This window comes from Rhinolophus sinicus, chromosome 17 (genome assembly GCF_057876585.1).
Source record: "Rhinolophus sinicus isolate RSI-liver-muscle chromosome 17, RSI-T2T, whole genome shotgun sequence".
Taxonomy (NCBI): domain Eukaryota; kingdom Metazoa; phylum Chordata; class Mammalia; order Chiroptera; family Rhinolophidae; genus Rhinolophus; species Rhinolophus sinicus.
Genome location: NC_142517.1, coordinates 180,553,911 through 180,576,355, shown reverse-complemented (window position 1 = coordinate 180,576,355; position 22,445 = coordinate 180,553,911). Strand labels below are relative to the sequence as shown.

Below are 22,445 nucleotides of genomic sequence, written 5' to 3'. Positions count from 1 at the left end.
CACAGCACACCTACTACATAAGGCCACTCTACTAAGACAGGAGAACATAGAAGCCCTACCTAATACATAGAAACAAACACAGGGAGGCAGCCAAAATGGGGAGACAAAGAAACATGTCCCAAATCAAAGAACAGAGAAAAGCTCCAGAAAAATAACTAAACAAAATGGAGACAAGCAATCTACCACATGCAGAGTTCCAAACACTGTTTATAAGGATGCTCTGTAATCTCCTGGAGAATTTCAACAAAGAGATAGGAAACGAAAATGGAGATAGAAAACATGAAAAGAACCAGTCAGAAATAAAGATAACAGCAATGAAGTATACATTACAGGGAATCAACAGTAGATTGGATAAAGCAGAGGATTGAACCAGTGATGTAGAAGGTAGCAGAAAACACCCGATCAGAACAGCAAAAAGGAAAAAGAATCCCAAATATTGAGGAGTGTTTAAGGGACATCTGGGACAACATCAAGCATAACAACATTCACATCATAGGGGTACCAGAAGGAGAAGAGAGAGCAAGGAATTGAAAACCTATTGAAGAAATAATGACAGAAAAGTTCCCTAGCCTGGAGAAGGAAATAGGTATACAAGCCGAGGAAGCACAAAGTCCCAAACAAGATGAACCCAAAGAGGCCAACACCAGGATACATCATAATTAAAAAGGTTAAAGACAAAGAAAGAATCTTAAAAGCAGAAAGAGAAAAGCAGTCAGTTACGTACAAAGGAGCCCCCATAAGACTGTCAGCTGATTACTCAACAGAAACTTTGCAGACCATAAAGGATTGGCAGGAAATATTCAAAGTGATGAAAACCAAGGACTTACAACCAAGATTATTCTACCCAGCAATGCTACCCAGCAATGCTATCATTTAGAATCGAAGGACAGATAAAGAGCTTCCCAGACAAGAAAAAGCTAAAGGACTTCATCATCACCAAACCAGTATAATAAGCAATCCTAGAGAGACTTCTTTAAGATGGAAAAGAAATCAAAAATGTGAATAATAAAATGGCAATAACTACATACCTATCAACAATTACCTTCAATGTAAATGGATTAAATGTTCCAATCAAAAGATAGGGTGGCTTAGGGCCGGCCGGGTGGCTGAGGCCGTTAGAGCTCCGCGCTCCTAACTCCGAAGGCTGCCAGTTCGATTCCCACATGAGCCAGTGGGCTCTCAACCACAAGGTTGCCAGTTCGATTCCTCAAGTCCTGCAAGGGATGGTGGGCAGCGCCTCCTGCAACTAAGATTTAACAGGGCACCTTGAGCTGAGCTGCCACTGAGCTCCTGGATGGCTCAGTTGGTTGGAGTGCATCCTCTCAACCACAAGGTTGCTGGTTCGACTCCCGCAAGGGATGGTGGGCTGCACCCCCTGCAACTAGCAATGGCAACTGGACCTGGAGCTGAGCTGTGCCCTCCACAACTAAGACTGAAAGGACAACAACTTGAGTTGGAAAATAAAGTCCTGGAAGTACACACTGTTCCCCAATAAAGTCCTGTTCCCCTTCCCCAATAAAATCTTTTTTTTAAAAAAGATAGGGTGGCTGAATGGCTAAGAAAACAAGATCCTTAAATATGCTGCCTACAAGAGATTTACATTAGCTCGAAAGACAAACACAGACTGAAAGTATAGGGATAGAAGAAGATATTTCATGAAAACGGAAGCAAACAAACAAAAAGCTGGGGTAGCAATACTATACCAGACAAAACAGACTTTAAAACAAAGCCTACAATAAGAGATAAAGAAGGACCTGGTAATCGCACATCTGGGTATTTATCCAAACAAACCCAAAATGCTACCTCAAGGGGATGTACTCTTCCATATAGTCATTGCAGCATTATTTGCATAAGCCAAGATATGAAGGCAACCTGGTTGTCCCTGAATGGATAAATGGATAAAGAAGAGATGGTACATATATACAATGGATTATTACTCAGCCATAAAAAAGAACGAAATCTTGCCATCTGCGACAACATGGATGGACATAGAGGGTACTGTGCTGAATGTAGTAAGTCAGACAGCGAAAGACAAGTGTCATATGATTTCACTTATAAATGGAATCTAAAGAACAAAATAAACAAATAAACGAAACAGAAACAAACTCATAGATACAGAGAACATTTTGATGGTTGCCAGATGGGAGGAGGGTTGGAGGTGGGTTAAAAGGGTAAGGGATTAAGAAGTACAAATTGATTGTTATACAGTAGACATGGGTATGTAGTGTAGAGCATAAGAAATATAGTCAATAATATTGTAATAACTATGTATGGTGTCAGATGGGTACTAGATCTATTGGGGTGATAGATGGGAGGGGGATTGAGGGCAGGGTGAAAAAGGTGAAGGGGTTAAGAAATACAAGTTGGTAGTTGCAAAATAGTTATGGGGGTGGTGTAAAATATAGAGAATATAATCAATAATATGGTAATAACTATGTATAATGCCAGGTGGTACTAGTCAGGGATCACTTCCTAAATTATATAAATGTGTAACCACTATGCTATACACTTGAAACTAATATAAAATAATATTGAATGTCAACTCTAATTGAAAACTTTTAAAAGGGGGGAAAAGACGATAATATTGTGATAGCATAGTAAAGTGTCAGATGGTTGCTGTGCTTATGGTGATCACTTCTTTAGCATAGGGAATAAAATAAATAATGTGGTAGTAACTCTGTATGATGCTAGGTGGGTACTGTTTAATAACTATGATGTACATCTGAAACTAATACAATATTATATGTTAGCTATATTTCAGTAAAAATCTTTTTTAAAAAGAAAATAAAGCAAGAATTAAAGGAAAAGAAAGAAATCAGTAAGGAGGCAGAACCCTCCCCCCCCCAAAGAAAAAAAGAATTGAGAGTTAGACGTAGAAAAGAGACTCACCATCCTGTATATACACTATATCTCCCTAGCACTCAACATACAGACCTTGAAATAAAGTCAGTGTTTCCTAAATTGTGTTGATTAATTTGTACATCACAGGGTCACAGGCTGAACACCTTACTATGGTGAATACAGTCTTTAAAATAAGTGTTTATTAACAAGAAAAGACTTGGGGAAAAAGGGAAGAAAGTAATACCTATCAAATCTATCACGGAAAAATGCCCAAAGAAGATCAGTTCTAATGGTATTAAACAGCAAAATTATTCTGTTCTAGAATATGTTTTAATTTGAATAGGTTTGTATACTCTGTTTCCACAGACACTGAAACGTGAGAAACGTGAGCTTATATTGCGTGCAGAAATGTATAATGACTTTTAGGACGTTTTAGCTGAACTATATTCAACTAACAAAAATTGTTTCCCTTTTTATTTTTTGTAAATAATATGAAGAGTTAATCTTTGAACAAATTAAAATTAATATAGTCACGCTGCTTATTTTTAACCCTTGATCTTGAAAGTAAAATATCCCAAAGTCAAATTTTTACAACAGAGAGTACAAAAGTTACCACTGATGTAACTTTTAACAATTGTTGATGCTGGTTTTTCAAAATATATGGCAAAAATGATTAAGAACATAAACTGTTGTCAGAGAGATCCCCGGTTAAATGTGCTATTGCTTTTAGACGTTGACCAAATTACTTAACCTCCAAATCTCGATTTCCTCTCCTATACTATGAAGATAATAGTTTCTATCTGAAGAGTTGTTGAGAAAATGAAATGATTAAATGATACTGATTATAAAGCACTGTGAGTGGCACAATGTGAGGTCTTGATAAACGGTAGCTATAATAACCATTATATAAGTTTAGCTAGTAATTATTTACAACTTGGTTATGTTTTTTTATATATCACCACTATGCTATATATATCGCCAATACGTTATATGGCAATGCACATATAATTCTCAGCTACCTTTCAGAAATATTTCTTACAGAGCAGTCTTCTTTCAGAGGAGATCCCAAGGCTACTGGCAGCTAAAGCCACTCCAGCCAAGTCGCACAGTCCTCACCCTCTGGCGCGAGGGTGGCTTAGTTACCGACCGACTCCCGAAAGTTCGCTGCGGCCAAGCGGTACTCAGCTGGGTCGGGCCCGCGGGAGCCGCTCGGGGCATGGGCCTGGGGCAGGCGCCGGAGCCGGGACTGGACTGTGCCCCGGGTCCTGGCCAAGCGGCCCGCGCCGCCCCGCCCGCTCGTGGGGATGAGTGACGGCGACAACAGGTGCAGCGCGGCGTCCGCAGCTTCTCCCGAGTCTCCGACTTTGGCGCGTCAGGCCCAGGGGGGTCAGAGTTTGACTCTGAAAACTACACCCTCCTCGCTTGCACCAGCCTTCTGACGTCACCCCTCAACCGACTTCTTGCACCTTAGTAAAGCCTGAGGTCACCTCCACCTCTCGAAACCCACCAGTCCCAGAGGCCGACTTTTCTCCAAAGGGGAGACGAGGGAAAGGCGTGCGGTGCATAGAGCTTTGCATGACCGCTCGCTCTCTCCTCCCCAGCCGTCCGAAAGCAGGCGAGAGTGACCCCAGATCCGCACACCGAGCCCTCGATCCGCACACCCAGGCCCGCCCCGACTTGCGGCACGCTGTGCCCCTCAGACGGCCCACCTCCGCGACCAAGGGCCACCGCCGAAACCCGCCCGCTCGCGCCCCTCCCCAGCTTGAGGCGCCCGCCCGCCCCGCCGCCCCGCCGCCCCGCCGCCCCGCCACCCCCGGCGTCGTCTCCCGGCCTCCCCACGTTACCCCCCCGGTGGCAGGTTCAGGCCCCGGGTACTAGCCTGCGCCCCCTGCAGCTGCCACTGCCTCCCCGCCGCTAGGGGGAGTCTCCGTCGGGAAACGTAGTGTTGCTTCATTGGTGTGAAGGTGCTTTCAAACTTGAGGTATCTGTACCCTTCCCCCCCGTTCTGAAGAGCGTAGAAGATGGAGACCGATTCTGGGACGGTAAGTACAGCGTTCAGGGCCCCGGAGTAGCGGGGATAAGGAGCAGTGTGGACTCCCACCCTCGTGGGTTGGAAGGCTGAGATCTGGAGTCCAAAACACCCACTATTTTACTGGGAAGAAGGCCCACATTGAAGAGCAGCCCGCCCGCAGACCCCGTCGGATCGTGTCATGGGGTCGGAAAGGTGCGGCCACCTTGGACTGGGTATAGGTGGGTTGGGGGACCTCGGAAACGGCTGAGAGGTTTCGGGAGGCCGCGCGTGACTGGGCCCTCTGCACCACAGGGTCCGGGCGAGAGAAACAGCTTTCCCGCCGAAACTGGGCTCGGTTGCGTCTTTGACGCTCGCTCCTGCCGGACTCATCAGCCCAGCCACCCACCGCGAGGAGTTGTCAGCGATGACGCCTCTATTCCCCACCTATTAGTGGGGGGCTGGAAAGCCTGAGAGAACTGGGGGTGGGGGCACCAGCGGCCCAGGTCGGACCCTGACACTCTAGCACCGAGTCCACGCCCAGAGCGGATCAGGGCGGAACACGGGGAGGGGCAGGAGACCGAGCCGGCCAGAGGGCCCTCGGCAACGTGCTGTCCCACCCTGCGCTCTGCCAACAGCCAATCAGCGCGCGCCACGCGAGGGCTTCGGGGTTAGCTGCTCGCTAGGCCGACGTCGACGTCGGGTCGGTACCGTTAAGGATTCCCGCCACCACTGCTGGCGGGTTTGTGGGGCAAAATTTCTCGCTGGTTAGCCTTTTTTTCCCTCCCGCACTTTGGTGGGGAGGGGGTGGATCCCCGTGTCAGTGCCCAAGTTCACGATGACCCGAGAGAACCCGAAGATTTTGTCTCCGCGGCCATTTCCCCCAGCGCCTCAACTTGCTGGCCTCGGAGAGGAAGAAGCGTCGAGGCCGTGACTGCGACGGTTAGCTCGCTCTCTTACTATTGTCTTCGTTGGAAAAGTAGATCATAGCTTTCCAAGTTAATTCTCAAGGGGTGGAGGCAGTGCGAGCGCATTACTTTGGAGGAAATTTTTAATAAACTCTAGTACTGGAAGTTTACTGCGTAAGGACCCTTCTAACACAATAACAGCACCTACCTAGATGCTTTTCATACATTTGCAAAATTATTTTCAGCGGGATTTGAGGCTGTACTGTTTAACTCAATGAATGGCTGACCTTCTCTAAAGACCTTAGGTGTTGCCTCTACCTGAGCCTTGTTACTGATAACATTAAAATATTTTCTAGGCTATTAATTCATAGTGTGTTCTTCAGCCTTCAGACTTAATGGTTGGCATATCATGAGCAGGAAGAACTGATTAATTCGGTCAACAAATATTTGTTGTATACCAGCTACCGTGTCTCCCCGAAATTAGCTGGACAATCAGCTCTCATACATCTTTTGGAGCAAAAATTATATAAGACACAGTCTTACTTTACTATAAGACTGGGTCATATAATATAATATAATATAATACCAGGTCTTATATAATTATAATACCGAGTCATATTAATGTTTGCTCCAAAAGACGCCTTAGAGCTGGTTGTCTGGCTAGGTCTCATTTTCGGGGAAACACGTTATGTACCATCACTACTATAGATGCTGTAGTGAACAAAACAGGCAAAACCTCTTTCCTCATGAACGTTACATTATAGTGGAAAGAGACAGACAATAAATATAAATTATATAATATGTTGGAAAGTGATAAGTGGTAAGGAGAAAAAGCAGTTGGAACCCACAATAGAGCAGGAGGATGAAGTGAATTGGATGTAAAAAGTTGGTTTCTCATTTCTTGTTATCATTTAACTAGTGTCTCAAGATTGGAAATAAAGTACTGTCCACTTGTGTTCATGTCATCCCTCTCTCAATGGAAAAAAAAATGGGGTTGACTTTTATTTAAACAAATCTGAGGACAAATGAGTTCATACATTGAGCTCATTTTGTTTTTAAGAATTTCATGAAGGCTGCTTTTTTTTAAATTTTGCGAATAGGTCATTTCTACATTCTAAATAGGCAGAGAGATACGATTATATCTACTAGAGCTGTTCGATTATGTCTAGCAATACACATCTACAGTTGAAAAAAATAAGCATCCCAGAATCATCTATTCTGGGCACTATGTCCTACAAATAAGGTGATTGAAGTTACAAATAACCTCCTACTGCCCAGAGAAAATACTGTTAAGAATAGATTCCCAATTTCTTTCATTAGAAACAACAGCATAGCAATTATTAAAATGTGATGACTTTTCTGTGGTTTAACAGAGTTTTTTATAAACTTCCTTATGAGGGAGCATGTGTTTACTTCCCTCTTAACATTTCCGCTGCGACGTTCATCTATAGTCGAATGTTATTTCCATGCTGCTGACTGTAGCGTTTGACTTTACCCCACGAGCTCAGTGTTCCAGAAAGGAAGTTTAGGAAAGCAGATGTACATTCTTCTATATTTTTGTGTTTTTCAAGATTGAATAACAATAGGAAATTTTTATATTTTAAAGTAATCATTTACTTTAATAAAATGTAGCACTTTAACTGATTTACTTAAAAATATAAATACTGGACTTATTTTCTGTGGATTTTTGACACATTTTGGAGAACAAACTTGAAATCAGTTAACACAGTGAAAAGGTTAAGATGAGATGTAGAGTAGAGTCCGTAAGGTTCAGCCTATCACCCCTCGTCACCACTGGCCTAGTCATTTCTCTATACATCTTGCAGAGATTAATTTAGAGATTATAGTTTTATTGGCTAATGAAGTGAAAGAGGAGAACAAATGTGAAAAGAACAACTTCATTATCTATGTTGGAAATCCATTTTCATGTATTTGTTTCTCAGAGAATTGAAATTATGAACTTCAAGCTTTTTGAAATACTCATTTAGTATATTAGACTGTCTCATGTGTCTGTTTGGTAGTCCCAGAAGGAAATTAATTAGCAAGTTCTTGAATTGGTTTCTTTTCAAAATTCTATTCTCAAGCTTTGGAGGCTTATTTTTACAAAATCAGTCCAATCTTCACATCGACAAGTACATTTAAAAAATTGATGCAAGAGCTGAAAAACAGTGAATTTGAATGTCAGTGTTTATTAACTTGTCAATGTTTTTTAGCCAGAGACTGCCAGGATCACAGCTGTAGTTTCATAATGTTGGGTCTATTGAATTGTTGCAACTAGGAAGAACATATACCATGGGGCCTCTCAGTAAAAGAGTGTTAGAAAGAACTTATTATAGGATTTAGGCTTATGTTAAGCATTTTTAGAGGGAAAAGGAGAAGGGCTTTACTCTGAAAGGCATGTTGTCAGGATATGGGAATATGTTATGATTAGTATGTTAATTCTTATCTAGAAGGCAAGAAAAGTAGATCGAGGCTAATTGTGATTGATAAGGGAGTGAGCAATCACTCATTTAAGCCAGGAGAGAGGAATGTTTGGTTATTCTTGTGGTTTGGACAGTGCTTTTGTTTGTGTCAATGTTCAGACATGATTATTGGGTAGTCTTTTTATCTTGATCCATCACAATCACAAAGTAGCCTTGCCTGATGTTGGTGTTCTGTTAACCAGAGAACATCACAGCCTAGCTGTGAGTTTTAGACCAACTCCTACCACCACCAGGACCTAATTGGTTATGCCAGGCTGGCTCTTAGCTGTCCAAGGGCTGCTTTTCTCTTTCTCAAACTTCTTTTTGAGTTTAATATATCTCCTTAATATTTAAATAATATACTTAATAATTAACATAAGTATATTTAAGTAATATATTTAAAATTTCCCTGTAGTGAAGTCGATTCTACATTTCCTATCTATGTTGCCCTAAAAAGTCGTTAGCTTTAATTATAATCTTCATAATATTAGAATAAAATTAAAGTCTAAAATACTACAATTTATTAAATGACGCATCTTATTTAAAGGTACATGTTTTCAGCCTGCAACAAGTGCTAAAAGTTTAAAAGAATTTTGTTTTACAGCAAACATCAAATCAGACGCAAACAGATTCATTATCTTCATCCCCTAATCCTGTGTCACCTGTGCCTTTGAATAACCCAACAAGTGCCCCAAGATACGGAACAGTGATCCCTAATCGCATCTTTGTAGGAGGAATTGATTTTAAGGTACCTATTTATGCATGTACCATGGTGTAATTTTTGCTTTAGAAGTTATTTTATTTCTCAGAAATTGTTTCTTTGTGCAACTATAAAAATGATAACATATTTGCTATCTGTACAATAATTAATAGGTTTCAAATTGTCTTAATATAAAGAATCTTTTAAAAAACAATGGAGGGATGGCCGGATGGCTCAGCTGGTTAGAGCATTAGCTCTCAACAACAAGGTTGCCGGTTCAATTCCCACATGGGATGGTGGGCTGAGCCCCCTGCCACTAAAGATTGAAAACGGCAACTGGACTCGGATCTGAGCTGCACCCTCCACAACTAGAGTGAAGGACAATGACTTGGAGCTGATGGGCCCTGGAGACACACATTGTTCCCCAATATCCCCCAATAAAATTTATTTTTTAAAAAATGGAGGTTAGAGCATATGTAATTGTCAAATTTCACATACAAGGAAATTAAGGCTAATTGACATGTCTATAGACTCCTACCTACTTGGTGACAGAGTAAAGACTAGAATCTTACTTTTCTGCCTCTTCGCTCCATAGTCTTCATTTCACCATACTATACTAATTATACTTTCTTGCATAGTACTCCAATAGCCCAAATAATAAGTGATTATAATTTATAAAGGAAGACTCGGCACACACAGACACACACACACACACACACACACACACACACACACACACACACACAGTTAGTCCTGTGAAATCCTGTTGTTTTTTTAACTTTTTTTTTTTATTTAAGTGTTTGTCCAGGACCCATGGCTCCAAGTCAAATAGTTGTTTCAATCTAGTGTGGAGGGCGCAGCTCACAGTGGCCCATGTGGAGATTGAACCGGCAACCTTGTTGTTAAGAGTACTGCTCCCTAATCAACTGAGCTAACTGGCTGCCCCAATGAAACCCTGTTTCTTTATCCCAACTTTCATCTTAGGTTCCTGAGTAATGTACTAGATTTCCATCTTTTGTAAATTGCTTTCTATCACCTAATTTAGAATGTGATCACCAAAAAAGGCCTGTGTTCTTGACAGAATAAAGCATCTTGACAGTAATATATTTATATAATGTAATAAGCCATTTCAGAGCAGCATACTTTAAGAGATGTTTTGCAGCATCCTCATGTGGGAAGTAGTAGTAAATAACTACAGGAAAGGCATGCATGGATATTTTAAGTGGGGTATACCCTTACTTCCAAGTGGATATATGGAAGGATTGATTTCCAAGCTTCCATATTATATATTGGAAATTACAGGGAGAGTTGTCTTTCTTAATTAAAAAAAAAAATCCTATGCAATTAGGGTATGATATTTGACATAACTCACTGTTTCCCTGTAATCAATCTGTCACAACTTGAATAGAAATGTTTTCTTTCCTGCTCAAGAGAAATGTTATGAACCTTAAGCAAATATATGATTGTTTCATTAAAAATAAAGTAAGTAAAATGACTTCTAATGAAATGCTTATTTTTTAAGTTTTTCTGTTTCTATGGAAAATATTAATGGCTCACCATAAATATTCAAATTAAGTATTCTTGTTCAAATTTATATTACAATAGCTTAGTATATATTTTAAATGAATCAATAAATGTAAATATGTGTGGGTTGGTGATTCCAAGTTACTGAGACCTACAATTTCAGTATGAACTTTGGAGGCCATTGATACAATGCAGTCGTAGTTTTAGGGTAACTGCTAGAGTTCCCTCCCTTATACTTAGACCTTTCCCAAAATCTCTAATAGAAATCCTTATTCTAGTGTTGATTCCATTTTGTATTTATTGAAATAAGCATTTATTTATTGTTAGATTAACTCGGTATTTGTCATCATGCAGTTTAGCAGGCTGTAGGTTACTAACTGAAAAACGATAGTATATGTAAGTAGTGAGGTAGCAGTGAAACTCAAGAAGCATGGCTCTACTGTTAGGCATGTCTTTGTTTATGTATATGAAGAAACATTTTTCTAGGGATATTTAAAGTTCCTCTTGAGGGCAAACAGTTACAGCTGAAGCACAAAATGAAATCACAATGAATTTAGTGCGTCTACTCTGAGAATAGGTGGTATGAGTCTTCTATGAGACTATTTTAATTAAAATCAGATATGCCAAAACCATCTTTGTAAGCATCTTGTGCATTAGTCTATTTTGACTCAAGTTTTTATTTTGAATATTATCATAATGTCTGTATCTAGCTGAAATGTATATTGACTACAGACAAAGCACCTAAAAACTTTAAATCTTGTAGCTACTTCACTGTTATAAGAAACTGAGTTCAAGTACTTTTGGAAATATATCCCTTTCCTAGAACCTTACTCTTCCTGGATACTATGCTGATTAAAATAGTGACTGGTGTAGGCCAACATAACCAACCTACTTCCACTTCCATGACTGTGGTCCCCGTTAGTAATACAGGTTCCCGCTGCTTTCTGAAAGTAGAGCTTTCCTATGAAACCTTTCGTCTACCAAAATGTTGTAAGGCCAAGAAGCATTTATATATGGGAAATTTTTTTAACGTTCCCAGATCCAAAAATATAACCTACCAAATCCTTACCAAATATGTATAATTATGTCTAGTTTTATGCTAAGCAAAACACCCTTACAAGCTTTCTTAGACTTTTCTGATACATTAGGACACATCTTGCTAGGAAATGCACAGAATAAATTGAGATAAAGCACAGATGTTCACAGACACCGTTCAAAGCTATGGCAGCTTGATACTGATATATGAGTACATTTCCAGAGGAAGGAGCTTGGCAGTGTCACTCTTCTTTGCTCAGGTTGCACATTGCCTCTATAAAGGCTCTCTGCAAAACAAACGCTAAATGCTAATTTCACTTTTCACCTTTTTTCCTAAAAGTGAAAGTCCTCTTCGGATTTCTTTTGGTTAGCTCAAACAGGTACTAATGTAGGTCTTTTGTGAAAGCAAAGTAGTATAAGGCAAACTTACCAAAAGTGGGGGATACCTGTATGCCTTTACTGTCATTATAGCCATGGCTAATTAAAAATTTTTTTTCCTATTAATCGGCCAACTAGAGAACAAGAATTCCTTTAAATAGTGAGCTTTCTTTGTAGTTTTCAAACAGTTCACCTTAAAATTTTTATGGTTAAGCTATGTTTAACAACATTAGTTACTGTATAAAGCAAAGTATTTACATATATTGATTTTAATAACCTAGTAGTTTCATGCACTGTTTTTATGCTGAGAGGTATTCTTATATTCATATTATTTATAACCTTTTCTATCTCCAACAAAACGTTAAAGTTGTTTCATCTATTATTAATTAAAAATTGTTTTTTGTGTTTTTATGCCATTAGACAAATGAAAATGATTTAAGAAAATTTTTTTCCCAGTATGGGTCTGTAAAAGAAGTGAAGATTGTAAATGACAGAGCTGGAGTATCCAAAGGGTTAGTATCACTATAGATAGTATATAGAATTAACAATTGTGTTTTTATTGGGTTACTATGTTTTGTATGGTAACTTAACTGTAGTTCCATTTTTAAAAGGAGAATTTTGTGTTCTCTTCTTTCCTCCTTCTACCTTTTGATCTCCGTGTGTGTGTGTGTGTGTGTGTGTGTGTGTGTGTGTGTGTGTTGAAGGGAAGGAGACTCTAGTATTCTTTAATTTGTTGGGAAGTTTTTGTTGCATAGACTAAGGGACCATTCAGTATTAGATAGCAAGCACTTAATGTTGAGTAGATAATGTCCAGTAGCTAAGAGACCAGAAACTAAAGGAATCCAATACTTTTGGAATTGTATACGTACTGCTTTAGAATAAAGCGAGCTTCATTTTCAAAAAGCTGACATGAGGGAATGTCTTTAGGTTGTGCCTCATAGACCTAATTAAGGGACTAATTTGAGAAATATAACTCGAGAATGATTTTTAATTGCTGAATCAAGGAGGATGAAAATTGAGAAGCAGTAGGATTTGTTTAGTAATACTTAATGACCTTAGAGCTGTTTCAGTGGATTGATATATGCAAAAGCCAAATTTCAGAGAAGAAAAAGATAGTTTACATAGTGTACTCACTTAAGGAGTTTGACTGCAAGTTAAAGAAAATGGGTAAGATAGTGGAGATCGATGAAAGATTGTATTTGTTTTTTTGAAAGAGAGGCAAGACATACATGTTTATAGGCGTAAGAGAAGGGACCAATGAGGTAGATAGAAAATTATATTAGTAGGAAACAGCATCTGACAGATGGGTACTTTTGCAGAGATAGGATCCTGCAGAGAGGTTATTTTTAAACAAATGAGATATTTCCTCAGATTGATGAACAATATTAGGATAACGTAAGATTGTACCTCTTGTTTGATTAAATAGTATTTTTAGTATTTTGGTAATGTCCATTTTTTATCATTGAAAAACACATAAAAACAAATTGTATTTTATGCCTTTTCCACTGGGTGGTGTATGTGTTCTACCAAAAAAATTAGTGTAAAAATATTTCCTTACTCTTTGTTTAAAGCTAAGATTTTCTGTTGGGCAAATAGAAAAAGAGAAATTCTTTGTTAGAAAAAGAAACTTTACATATAATATAGTAATTATGAATTTAAGAAAGTAATCAAGATATTCAGCACTATTCAAAAGAGCTTTCTTAAGCTATCTAAGTAGAAAATATGTTTTGGGTGATAATGCTTTTTTCTTTCCTTTCTTTTTGTTTGCCTACCTACTTTGACGTTTTTGGACATGGCATATATCATGTATTTGTATCTTGAACATTATATGAATTATACTCTGAAAGTATGAAAAGTAGATGTAAAGTCTGGGTTGTGCATATTTTTAATTGAATTTGTTTGGGAAATATACTAATAATTGCATTATAAATTTATATGTGCTCGTGTGCTCGTAATAGTAAATAATACATTTGTGTACGCATTTACCAATAAAAAAAATTTATTGTGTTGAAAATTTTTAACTTTTTTAAAGTATTTTTTTCTTCTTCAATTCCTATTTAAGCCAAACTTCTATTATTTTAAAACGAGATTATTGCTCTGGACTGAAATTCATTGCATCCTAATTTGTAAGCTAAAACATGACTCTCTCATGCTTTTCTGTCTTAAATACAATTCAGGTCTGAAACTGTTTCAAGATCCCTGGGTTTGTTTGTTTTTCCTTTGGGTCCCTTGACTCTAAGAGGAGGTGACGGTGTTAAACTATTAATAATTCTCCTAAGTTTTGCATGCTGCTGTACCATAGAACAATGCTCACTTTTACAGTAGCCCATTTCTTAAAAAGTAGAATTTTTAAAATATTGATATTACTCTAATGTTCTAAGAAAATTATTAATGCATTTATTTAGGTATGGTTTCGTCACTTTTGAAACACAAGAAGATGCACAAAAAATTTTACAAGAGGTATGACCTTTTAATGTATTTAACTTTATTTTTGGAACTTCTTTCTTTGAAGCTAATCCTTTGAGGTACTTAGTTTAATAATAGGGTTCTAGTACAATGATCAATTGCTAAAAAAAAATTAGTTTCATCTGAAGATTGACATTGGTCTCCAAAACACTTAGATTAATAGAAAAAGATTAAAGAGAAATGTTTTATCTTCAGAAAACAAATTCCATATCATTACATGAGTATGATTGTGAAGTTGTAATATAATTTTTCCCTTTATTTGCTTAAACTAAGAACTTGGGGATGTATCTTTTCTGAAGTGTTAATAGCACTATGACTTCCTAAAAAACACTACAAATATACACTCCTAAAATGAAGTTTCTGAAATTATTTCCCTTCTACAAAAAACTTTAAATAAACTAAGAACATTCATAGAAAAATCTGTAGCCTGCAGTTCAGTGCCATAATTTTAAATTTGGCAAATGTAACATTTAATTTTAAAAAATAGGTTTTGAATTGTATGTTATTAAATCATGGACACTCAATTCTCCTTATTTGAAGTAGTAATAGTCTATAAAGTCTCCACAAACACTGACTTAGCAAATATTGAACTGCTGTTCCTAGAAGAAATATAGGGCTAGGTTCCCACAAGCTTTTGGTCACAATACTTTCATCAACCAGTCAATACATAACGTTGTTTTATGGTGTTTCTGTTTAAAGACACATTTAATATATAGAAAGAGTGCCAAAAAAATGTATGAGCACATATACACATTTTAAGAAAGGAAAAACTGTATTAAATTTGTAATAATACATAACAATAATAAAAGATGAATACAAGTCATGTGTATACATTTTTTTGGCCCCCCCTATTACTGATTCATTAACATTGAACTCATGGCCAACAATACTGTAACTCGTGTCTAAATTAAACCCATCTAACACGTTTTCTCCATCACTTGACGGTCTTCTTACACTTAAGAACACTAGCCAGCACTTCAGCACTACACTCAAAGGCTGTTTTAAATAGCAAAATCACCAACATAAAGCACAAAAGTGCAGAAAACATGGCACTATGTAGGACACAAAAAGGACACTTGTTTCCAGTAGGAAAGCTGAAACATGAAAGAGTGTCGCCTTGTTTGACAACTCAGCTGGGGACCATGTATATCAGGCAACTCAAATTTTTCACCTCTCTGCTCATGTCCACTAATAACCCCTGAATTGCCACGAGTATAGATTTTGGGGTTACAAATACATTTTAATGAGTAGGTGAATTCTTAAAGTTCCATGAATAGCATATTGACTGTATTCCAGATTAGGAATTAATGTCACAACATTGGAAACAAGATTTAGACCCAGATCTGTTTAAATCCAAAGACTTTGCCCTTTCCACTGTGCATTGCTGCTGTCAAAGAATGTTACAGTCTGAAGTTTTAAAATTAGTTCTCACTAGTTTTTCTTACTGGTTCTATAAACAGTGCCAAAATAATTTATTTTTTCTTATTTTAGGCTGAAAAACTTAATTATAAGGATAAGAAACTAAACATTGGTCCAGCAATAAGAAAACAACAAGTAGGGATCCCTCGTATGTATTGACAACTAATGTATTTTTCAATATTTTTACATGGTTCTTTTTTGAAATATTAGACTTTCTGTAGAACTTCATTAAAATATCAGGTTCCTTTCATTTAACAAAGTTATTTTAGTAAAATTGGTGGCCAAAATGAGTATTTATCATCACAAATTAATAAATATATTAGATATTGGGGGGTTAAGGGCAAATTTGCATAATTAATGATGCTTTATGTATTACATATATTTATATCTTTAAAGGAAAAGTCTGATAAAAAATAATTTAAAATTACAAAAGTAATTGGAAGATATTTAGAATTACTAATTAGAAAATTTTCTAATTAGAAAAATAATTTTAAATTAAAAGTACTACTGAAAGTTAAAATAAAGACCCAATATCAGTAAGTCTGGCTGCATGGTATGTTCTGTAACCCAACCACGTGTGTCATAATTATCAGAAGGAACAGTCCCTAAAGCTTTAAGAATTAGCCAAGTTATGTGGCTTCCTCAATTTTTTGTAGTGCTTTCAATTCTACTCTTTTATTCCTCACTCTTCCCACTTACTAAATTAGACATCTTTACAGTTTTTAACTATAATATTTATTAAAATTTCTAATAGAGTTTTCATCTAGAAGGAAAAACTCAGACTACTGTTATTAGTTGCAAGAATTAACGCTGTACAATGTAATAATCATTCCTTAGAAGCCCATTATCACCATCCATAGATACAGGTAGTAGTATTCATATTAAAACCCACAAGTTGCTAAAAATAAAACATAAATCAGCACCATGGTGAATGTTTGCAAATAGATGAACAGTTAAGAACTATTCAGTGTCACGGGTTTTCATTTATTTCATTTAATCTTTACAGCAACCTGTGAGGCAGGTTGCTATAAAGATTAGTTCTATTTTTATGAATAGAAAATTCAGTCTTAGAAAGGTAAAGTCATTGTTTTAGAAACATTTCTGCTGAAATACTCTTAAATGTAGAGGAAAGTTAATCTTGGCATGTTGTGGATCTTAACCCAATGCAACATACCAGAATTACAAATTTTCTTTAAAGTCTGATGTTCTATGCAAAAGTATCATATACTTGCATTCAGTTCCATCATATTGTTTGTTTTAATATAAAAATGTAACCTAAAAATAATTTTTTGAATAAAACTGATTCTGTAGGAAGATCATGTTTAGCCTGTGCCATTTCATATTTCTTGGCATACCATCCTGTGCCCAAATTTAAGAAGGGTAGGGTTAAATAACTTAACAAAATGGTAGCCTTAGCCTTCAAATCCAGGACTGTTTGACTTCAATGCTCTTTTTACTTTTCTACAAAGAAATAGTAAGTATTAAAAGTACGTTTATAAAATACAAGGGATTTTTATTTCAAAATTTTTCAAATCTATCACTTTTTTACATGCCCATTTCCAATATTCTAGTCCCAGCTACTAACTTTGCTTGGCTTGATTACTGGAAAAGCCTCCTAACTGGTCTGAGTCCAATCTTGCTACTTTCAAACCCATCATACACAAGGCAGCAGAGTGATCTTTCAGAAGTGCATATCTTGTCATGTTATTCTCTGCTTATTTTGAGCTGTTCTTCCCTTTTCTTCCATGCTTTAGCCGTCTGTCCTTCTCCTAGTTATAGAACATACCATACTCCTGATATACTGTTTCCTTTACCTAGAATGCTCTTTGCCATTCCATTCATTTTTAAAGCTCAGCCCAAACATCATTTCCTCACCAATGCTCCATATACTGGGGCTGCCAAAAATATGTATACAAGTGAACACTTTGGTCAACATTGCTCAAGCAGTAGTTTGCCGTAATCAGAAGTGTCTGGACGATGATGGTAACCACTTAGAGCACTGCTTGTAATTGCAGAAGTCAAACGTGACTTTTATTCATCTTTGTTATCTGTATATATTGAGTATTACAATTTTAATACAGTTTTCCTTTCTTAACATGTGTATACATTTTTGGCACCCTCTGTATACATAAATGTATGTAAATAATTAATTCTGTAAATTAGCTAATGATATCTTCCCCACCAGAACTTAAGTTCTATGAAGATAGAGATCATGACGTGTCCCATTTTTTTTCTTTTTGACTGTATCACCAGGGCCTAGTTCAATGCCTTGTAATAGTACTCACTCAAAATTTGTTTATTTATTTATTTAACAGATAAAACTATGGTTCCTTGATGATCTTTGAAGGGGGAGGGAAACCCATGAACTTCCTGAATTGTGTGCATAATTTTGTTTGAAGGTATATATTTCTGAGAAAAGGGTCCATGGCTTTCATCAGATTCTCAAAAGGATCAGATTAAGAACCACTAAAATAAGCAGTAACAATACTAGATGAAATGCAATGAAAATATAAAAACTGAAAAGTAGTAGTACTACTTAAAGGGATAGACCAGTACTGCTTACAGTGTGGTATGCAACCATCAGCTGTTCACTTGGATCTGTCAAAATGCAAATCAGACCCTATTCCAGACTTACTGAAACAAAATCTTTGGAGATGGGGCCCTAGAATTTGTATTCTAATAAACTGTCCAGGTGATTGTAATGTAAAATTTTGAGAAGCACTGGTACAGTGGAAGGAAGATTGCTAGGTCCAGTAATTCATATAATCTTGCTTGGACAAGTATTTAATCTAATTTGTCTTATGTAAATTTTTAAAGTCTTTTCCTCACAAAAATAATAATAATTTTTATTTTTGGGGGAAGGGATATATATAACTTGGCCTGGGAAAAGACATGAGGACCCAAAACTAACCACTTGAAGATTTGTACTGCACCAGCAACAGTTGTAGCAAAAGGAGACTAAAGAATAAAAGAGAGTCATAACATGAATGAATGCTTGCTTATAGTATAGTCTAAAGAATTTATAGGGTGGAACCAAAATGTCTTCAAGGAAATAGAATCTTTTCCAACTTCATTACCTCCGTCATCTTTGGCCTTTAACAAATAAAAGATCTTACTAAAGTCTTAGGAATTTTACTACAGTGTTTATAGTCTTCAGGTAAATATATATAATTTATACTAGTAAAAAAATGACTACTGATCTAAATTGTTAAGCTTTGTGTTTCATTTTACTTATATTAAAATCTGAATTGATGCATTTTCAGTTTTCCTTATTAAACTTGTTTCTTTTTTAATTCACCTTAAACTAATAAAAGCTCTAAGGTAGTAAGTTTGAAGATATATGTACCTTAACAGATGGAATTTAAAAAAAAAAAACTTATAACATTAGGTTTTTACTGTAGCTATATAGGTGTGTTAAGATAAACATTTTCCAGTGGTCAGAAATTACATTTTTAACAGTTAAAATTAACATTTCAATTATTATTGTTTAATCTTTGCTTTAGGTTCCAGTATAATGCCAGCAGCTGGAACAATGTATCTAACAACTTCAACTGGATATCCTTATACTTATCACAATGGTGTTGCCTATTTTCATACTCCAGAGGTAACTGCTGTCCCACCACCTTGGCCTGTAAGTCATTTTATATTAGAAAGGTTTCCATCTATTTCTATCAGTTTTTTAGTATTTATTTTATATCTGAAATATGTCAGCCACAGACAAGTACAAATAACGTAACAGCCATGAAGCTACCATTCAAATTTAGTAAATGTTAGCATTTTGCCATATTTAATTTGTTTTTTTCATGGGGAGAATAAAATAAGATAAATTCATATAAAATCTCCTTATCTCCATTCTCTTATCCTCTTTTCCTCCTCAGAGGTAACCAGAATATCTTTCCTGTCTATTTTATATGTTTTTACTACAAATTTAAGTATTCTTAAACAATGTATATTGTTGCTCTGGGCAGTTTTTAAACACTATATAAATAATCTGGTTTTTCTATTCAATATTAGGTTTTTGAAATTAAGCCATATTGATTCTAGTATATTTAGTTCACTTATTTTAAAATGTTGTAATATTCCCTTGTATGAGAATATATTCCCTAAATGAGGGCCATTATAAGTTTTTACTACAATCAAGACTAAACTTAATATCTAAATCTTATATGTATTATGTAAGTTTGTTCAGGACAGTGGTCTTCAGCATTTGTTGCTTATATAGCCTCTAAGTTTTTGAAAAATTATGATTACTCTTATTTTTAAGGTAATCTGAAATTTATCATAATTTTAAATAGTTTAGGCATATTATATACTGTAGATTTGCTTTAGATATGTTTTTATAAAACCTTATAGCTATAGATTTTGTTTAAGGATGGAAAATTTCCTATGTGTGGTGATGGATGTTAACTGGACTTACTGTGGTTATCTTTTTGAGTATATACATATACCGAATTGTTATGTTGTATACCTGAAGCTAATATAATGTTATATGCCAATTATATCTCAGTTAAAAAAAAAGAAAAAAAGAAGGGAAAATGGCTGTTTTATAAGTCAGTTAACAAAACTAGTCAACCAAATAAAACTAGTCAAATAAAACTTAGTTTCTAGTTTAAAATTCTGAATTTAAGGTCACATAGAGTTAATATGTATCCCTTTGACTATCATGTAATTTATTTTGTTCACTGAATGAAATAAGGTACCTTCTTTCCTTTAATATTTCTTATACAAGCTCTTTTTGCTTTGCTCTCTCCTATTTCTCAAGGGCATTGCCTTCTTGAATTGTCTATTTGTTTGATGCCCCATTGGTGTTTACATTCCAGAACAAAGCATAGCAAGAACCAGAAAGAGTGAGAAAGGGAGCCGTTAATAATGAAGGAAAAGGGTAATTGTGAAAGGGGAGTATGAAAGAAGAATCCATCATACACTGACACATTAAGAGATCAAATCAGGAAGTACATATGAAATTTAGGATCTGAAACTAATACTCTTAAACTAATTCATGCCCATGTACCACTGGAAAATTTTCGTGTCCCTTACTTTGATCTAGGCTGTAGCATACACGTACAAGTAGAATTTCACATTCATAGAGTATACACACCTTTGAATAGATGTTGCCAAATAGTTATACTTTAGCTAACAGCTTATGAGAGCTCCAATTTCTCCATGATCTGCCAACCTTTTAGTTTACTAAATATTTATTGTTTTGCCAATATTATTATGAAATGGTATCTTGTTTTACTTTTCATTTGCCTAGTTACTGGTAAGATTTTCATATACTTATTGGCTATTCCAGTATCTTCTTTGAGCTGCCTCTTCGTATCCTTTATTCATTTTTCTATAGGGGTTATTTGTCTTTTTCTTGAGTTCATTATATGAATTTTGTAAATGTCTTCTAGTTTGTGGCTTGTCCATTAACTTTATGATTTTTTTGTCATACACAAGTATTTTGTTTTAATGTTGACAAGTGTATTAATGTTCTCCTTTATATTTCAGCTTTTACTGTCTTTTTTCCTATCACAAGAATACAGATATTTTATTTTAAAAATACTGTAGTGTTTCTGTTTTCACATCTAGATCTTAAATCTGAAGTTTATGTATTGACTAATCTATTCTCTTACACTGTTCTGAAATAAATCGTCTATCAAATAAATGCCAAGTTTCCATGTGTGTGGGTCTCTTTCTGAGCTTGCTCCTCTGTTCCATTGGTGTATTTGCCTGACCTGCCCAATTCTGTTTTAATTCCTGTTGCTTAATAACAAGTCATAAAAATCTAATACGGCTGTCCTCTCACTTTGTTAAACTTCAGGAGGAGTCTCTAGTCTATCTTCTAAGTCATTGCTCTTATAAATAGAAATTTTATAATTCAGCTTGTTCAGTTCTGTGAAAGCCTTTGTTGGGTTTTTATTAGAATTGCATTACATATATAGATTAATTTGGAACATTTGAGTATATTAAATTTTCCTATCCATGAACATTTATATAATTCTTTTATTTCCATCCATCAAATATTTCTTCCCCACAAAAAAGTTTGTCACATACTTTATTGGATTTATTCTGAGGTACTCTGTAGTTTTTTTTGCTTTTTATGACTGGTATATATTTTTTAAATCACATTTCCTAATAGGTTGCAACTGGTGTGTAGTAATGCTTTTTGATTTTTAAACGTTGATATTTAAACTGTCAAGCTCTCTTGTCATTTATAATTTATAATCATTTATAATTTAGTATACCTCTATTTCTTTCTGCTCTTTTGTTTCTCTTTTTTTTTCCCATTGAGTTATTGCACTAGCAATATCTCTGCTACAGTATCTATGCAGTAACACAGTGATTTTGTTCTTGAAAGAGGAAACAAGTTCGGTGATTCACCATTAATATTATATTTATACACAAACACACACACAGACACACACACAGACACACACACACACACACACACACACACATACATTTATACATACACACTGTAGTTTTGGGAAATACTCTTAACGTTAACCAGGGTTTCTCACCCTCAGGACTGTTGACGTTTTGGGCCAGATGATTCTTGTTGTGGGAGGCTGTCCTGTACATTGTAGTGTGTTTAGCAGTGTCCTAGCCTCCCCACATTAATGAAAACCAAAAATATTGCCAAATATTCCATAGGAGAGGGCAAAGTCATACCTGGTTGAGAATTAATGCCCTAAATCAATTTTTGTGTGCTAAGAGTT

At 36.1% G+C, this 22,445-nt stretch overlaps 1 protein-coding gene across 1 annotated transcript in view; it reads left to right on the top strand.

The window, feature by feature from the left end:
• Positions 1–4,862: 4,862 nt before the first annotated feature.
• The window catches only part of BOLL (boule RNA binding protein), a 29,435-nt gene continuing 11,852 nt past the window's right edge, over positions 4,863–22,445 (top strand). The window contains exons 1-6 of the mRNA XM_019750735.3: positions 4,863–4,883; positions 8,824–8,967; positions 12,277–12,368; positions 14,262–14,316; positions 15,814–15,889; positions 19,245–19,372. Coding sequence (XP_019606294.2) covers positions 4,863–4,883; positions 8,824–8,967; positions 12,277–12,368; positions 14,262–14,316; positions 15,814–15,889; positions 19,245–19,372 — 516 coding nt within the window. The remainder of the gene's footprint in view (positions 4,884–8,823; positions 8,968–12,276; positions 12,369–14,261; positions 14,317–15,813; positions 15,890–19,244; positions 19,373–22,445) is intronic.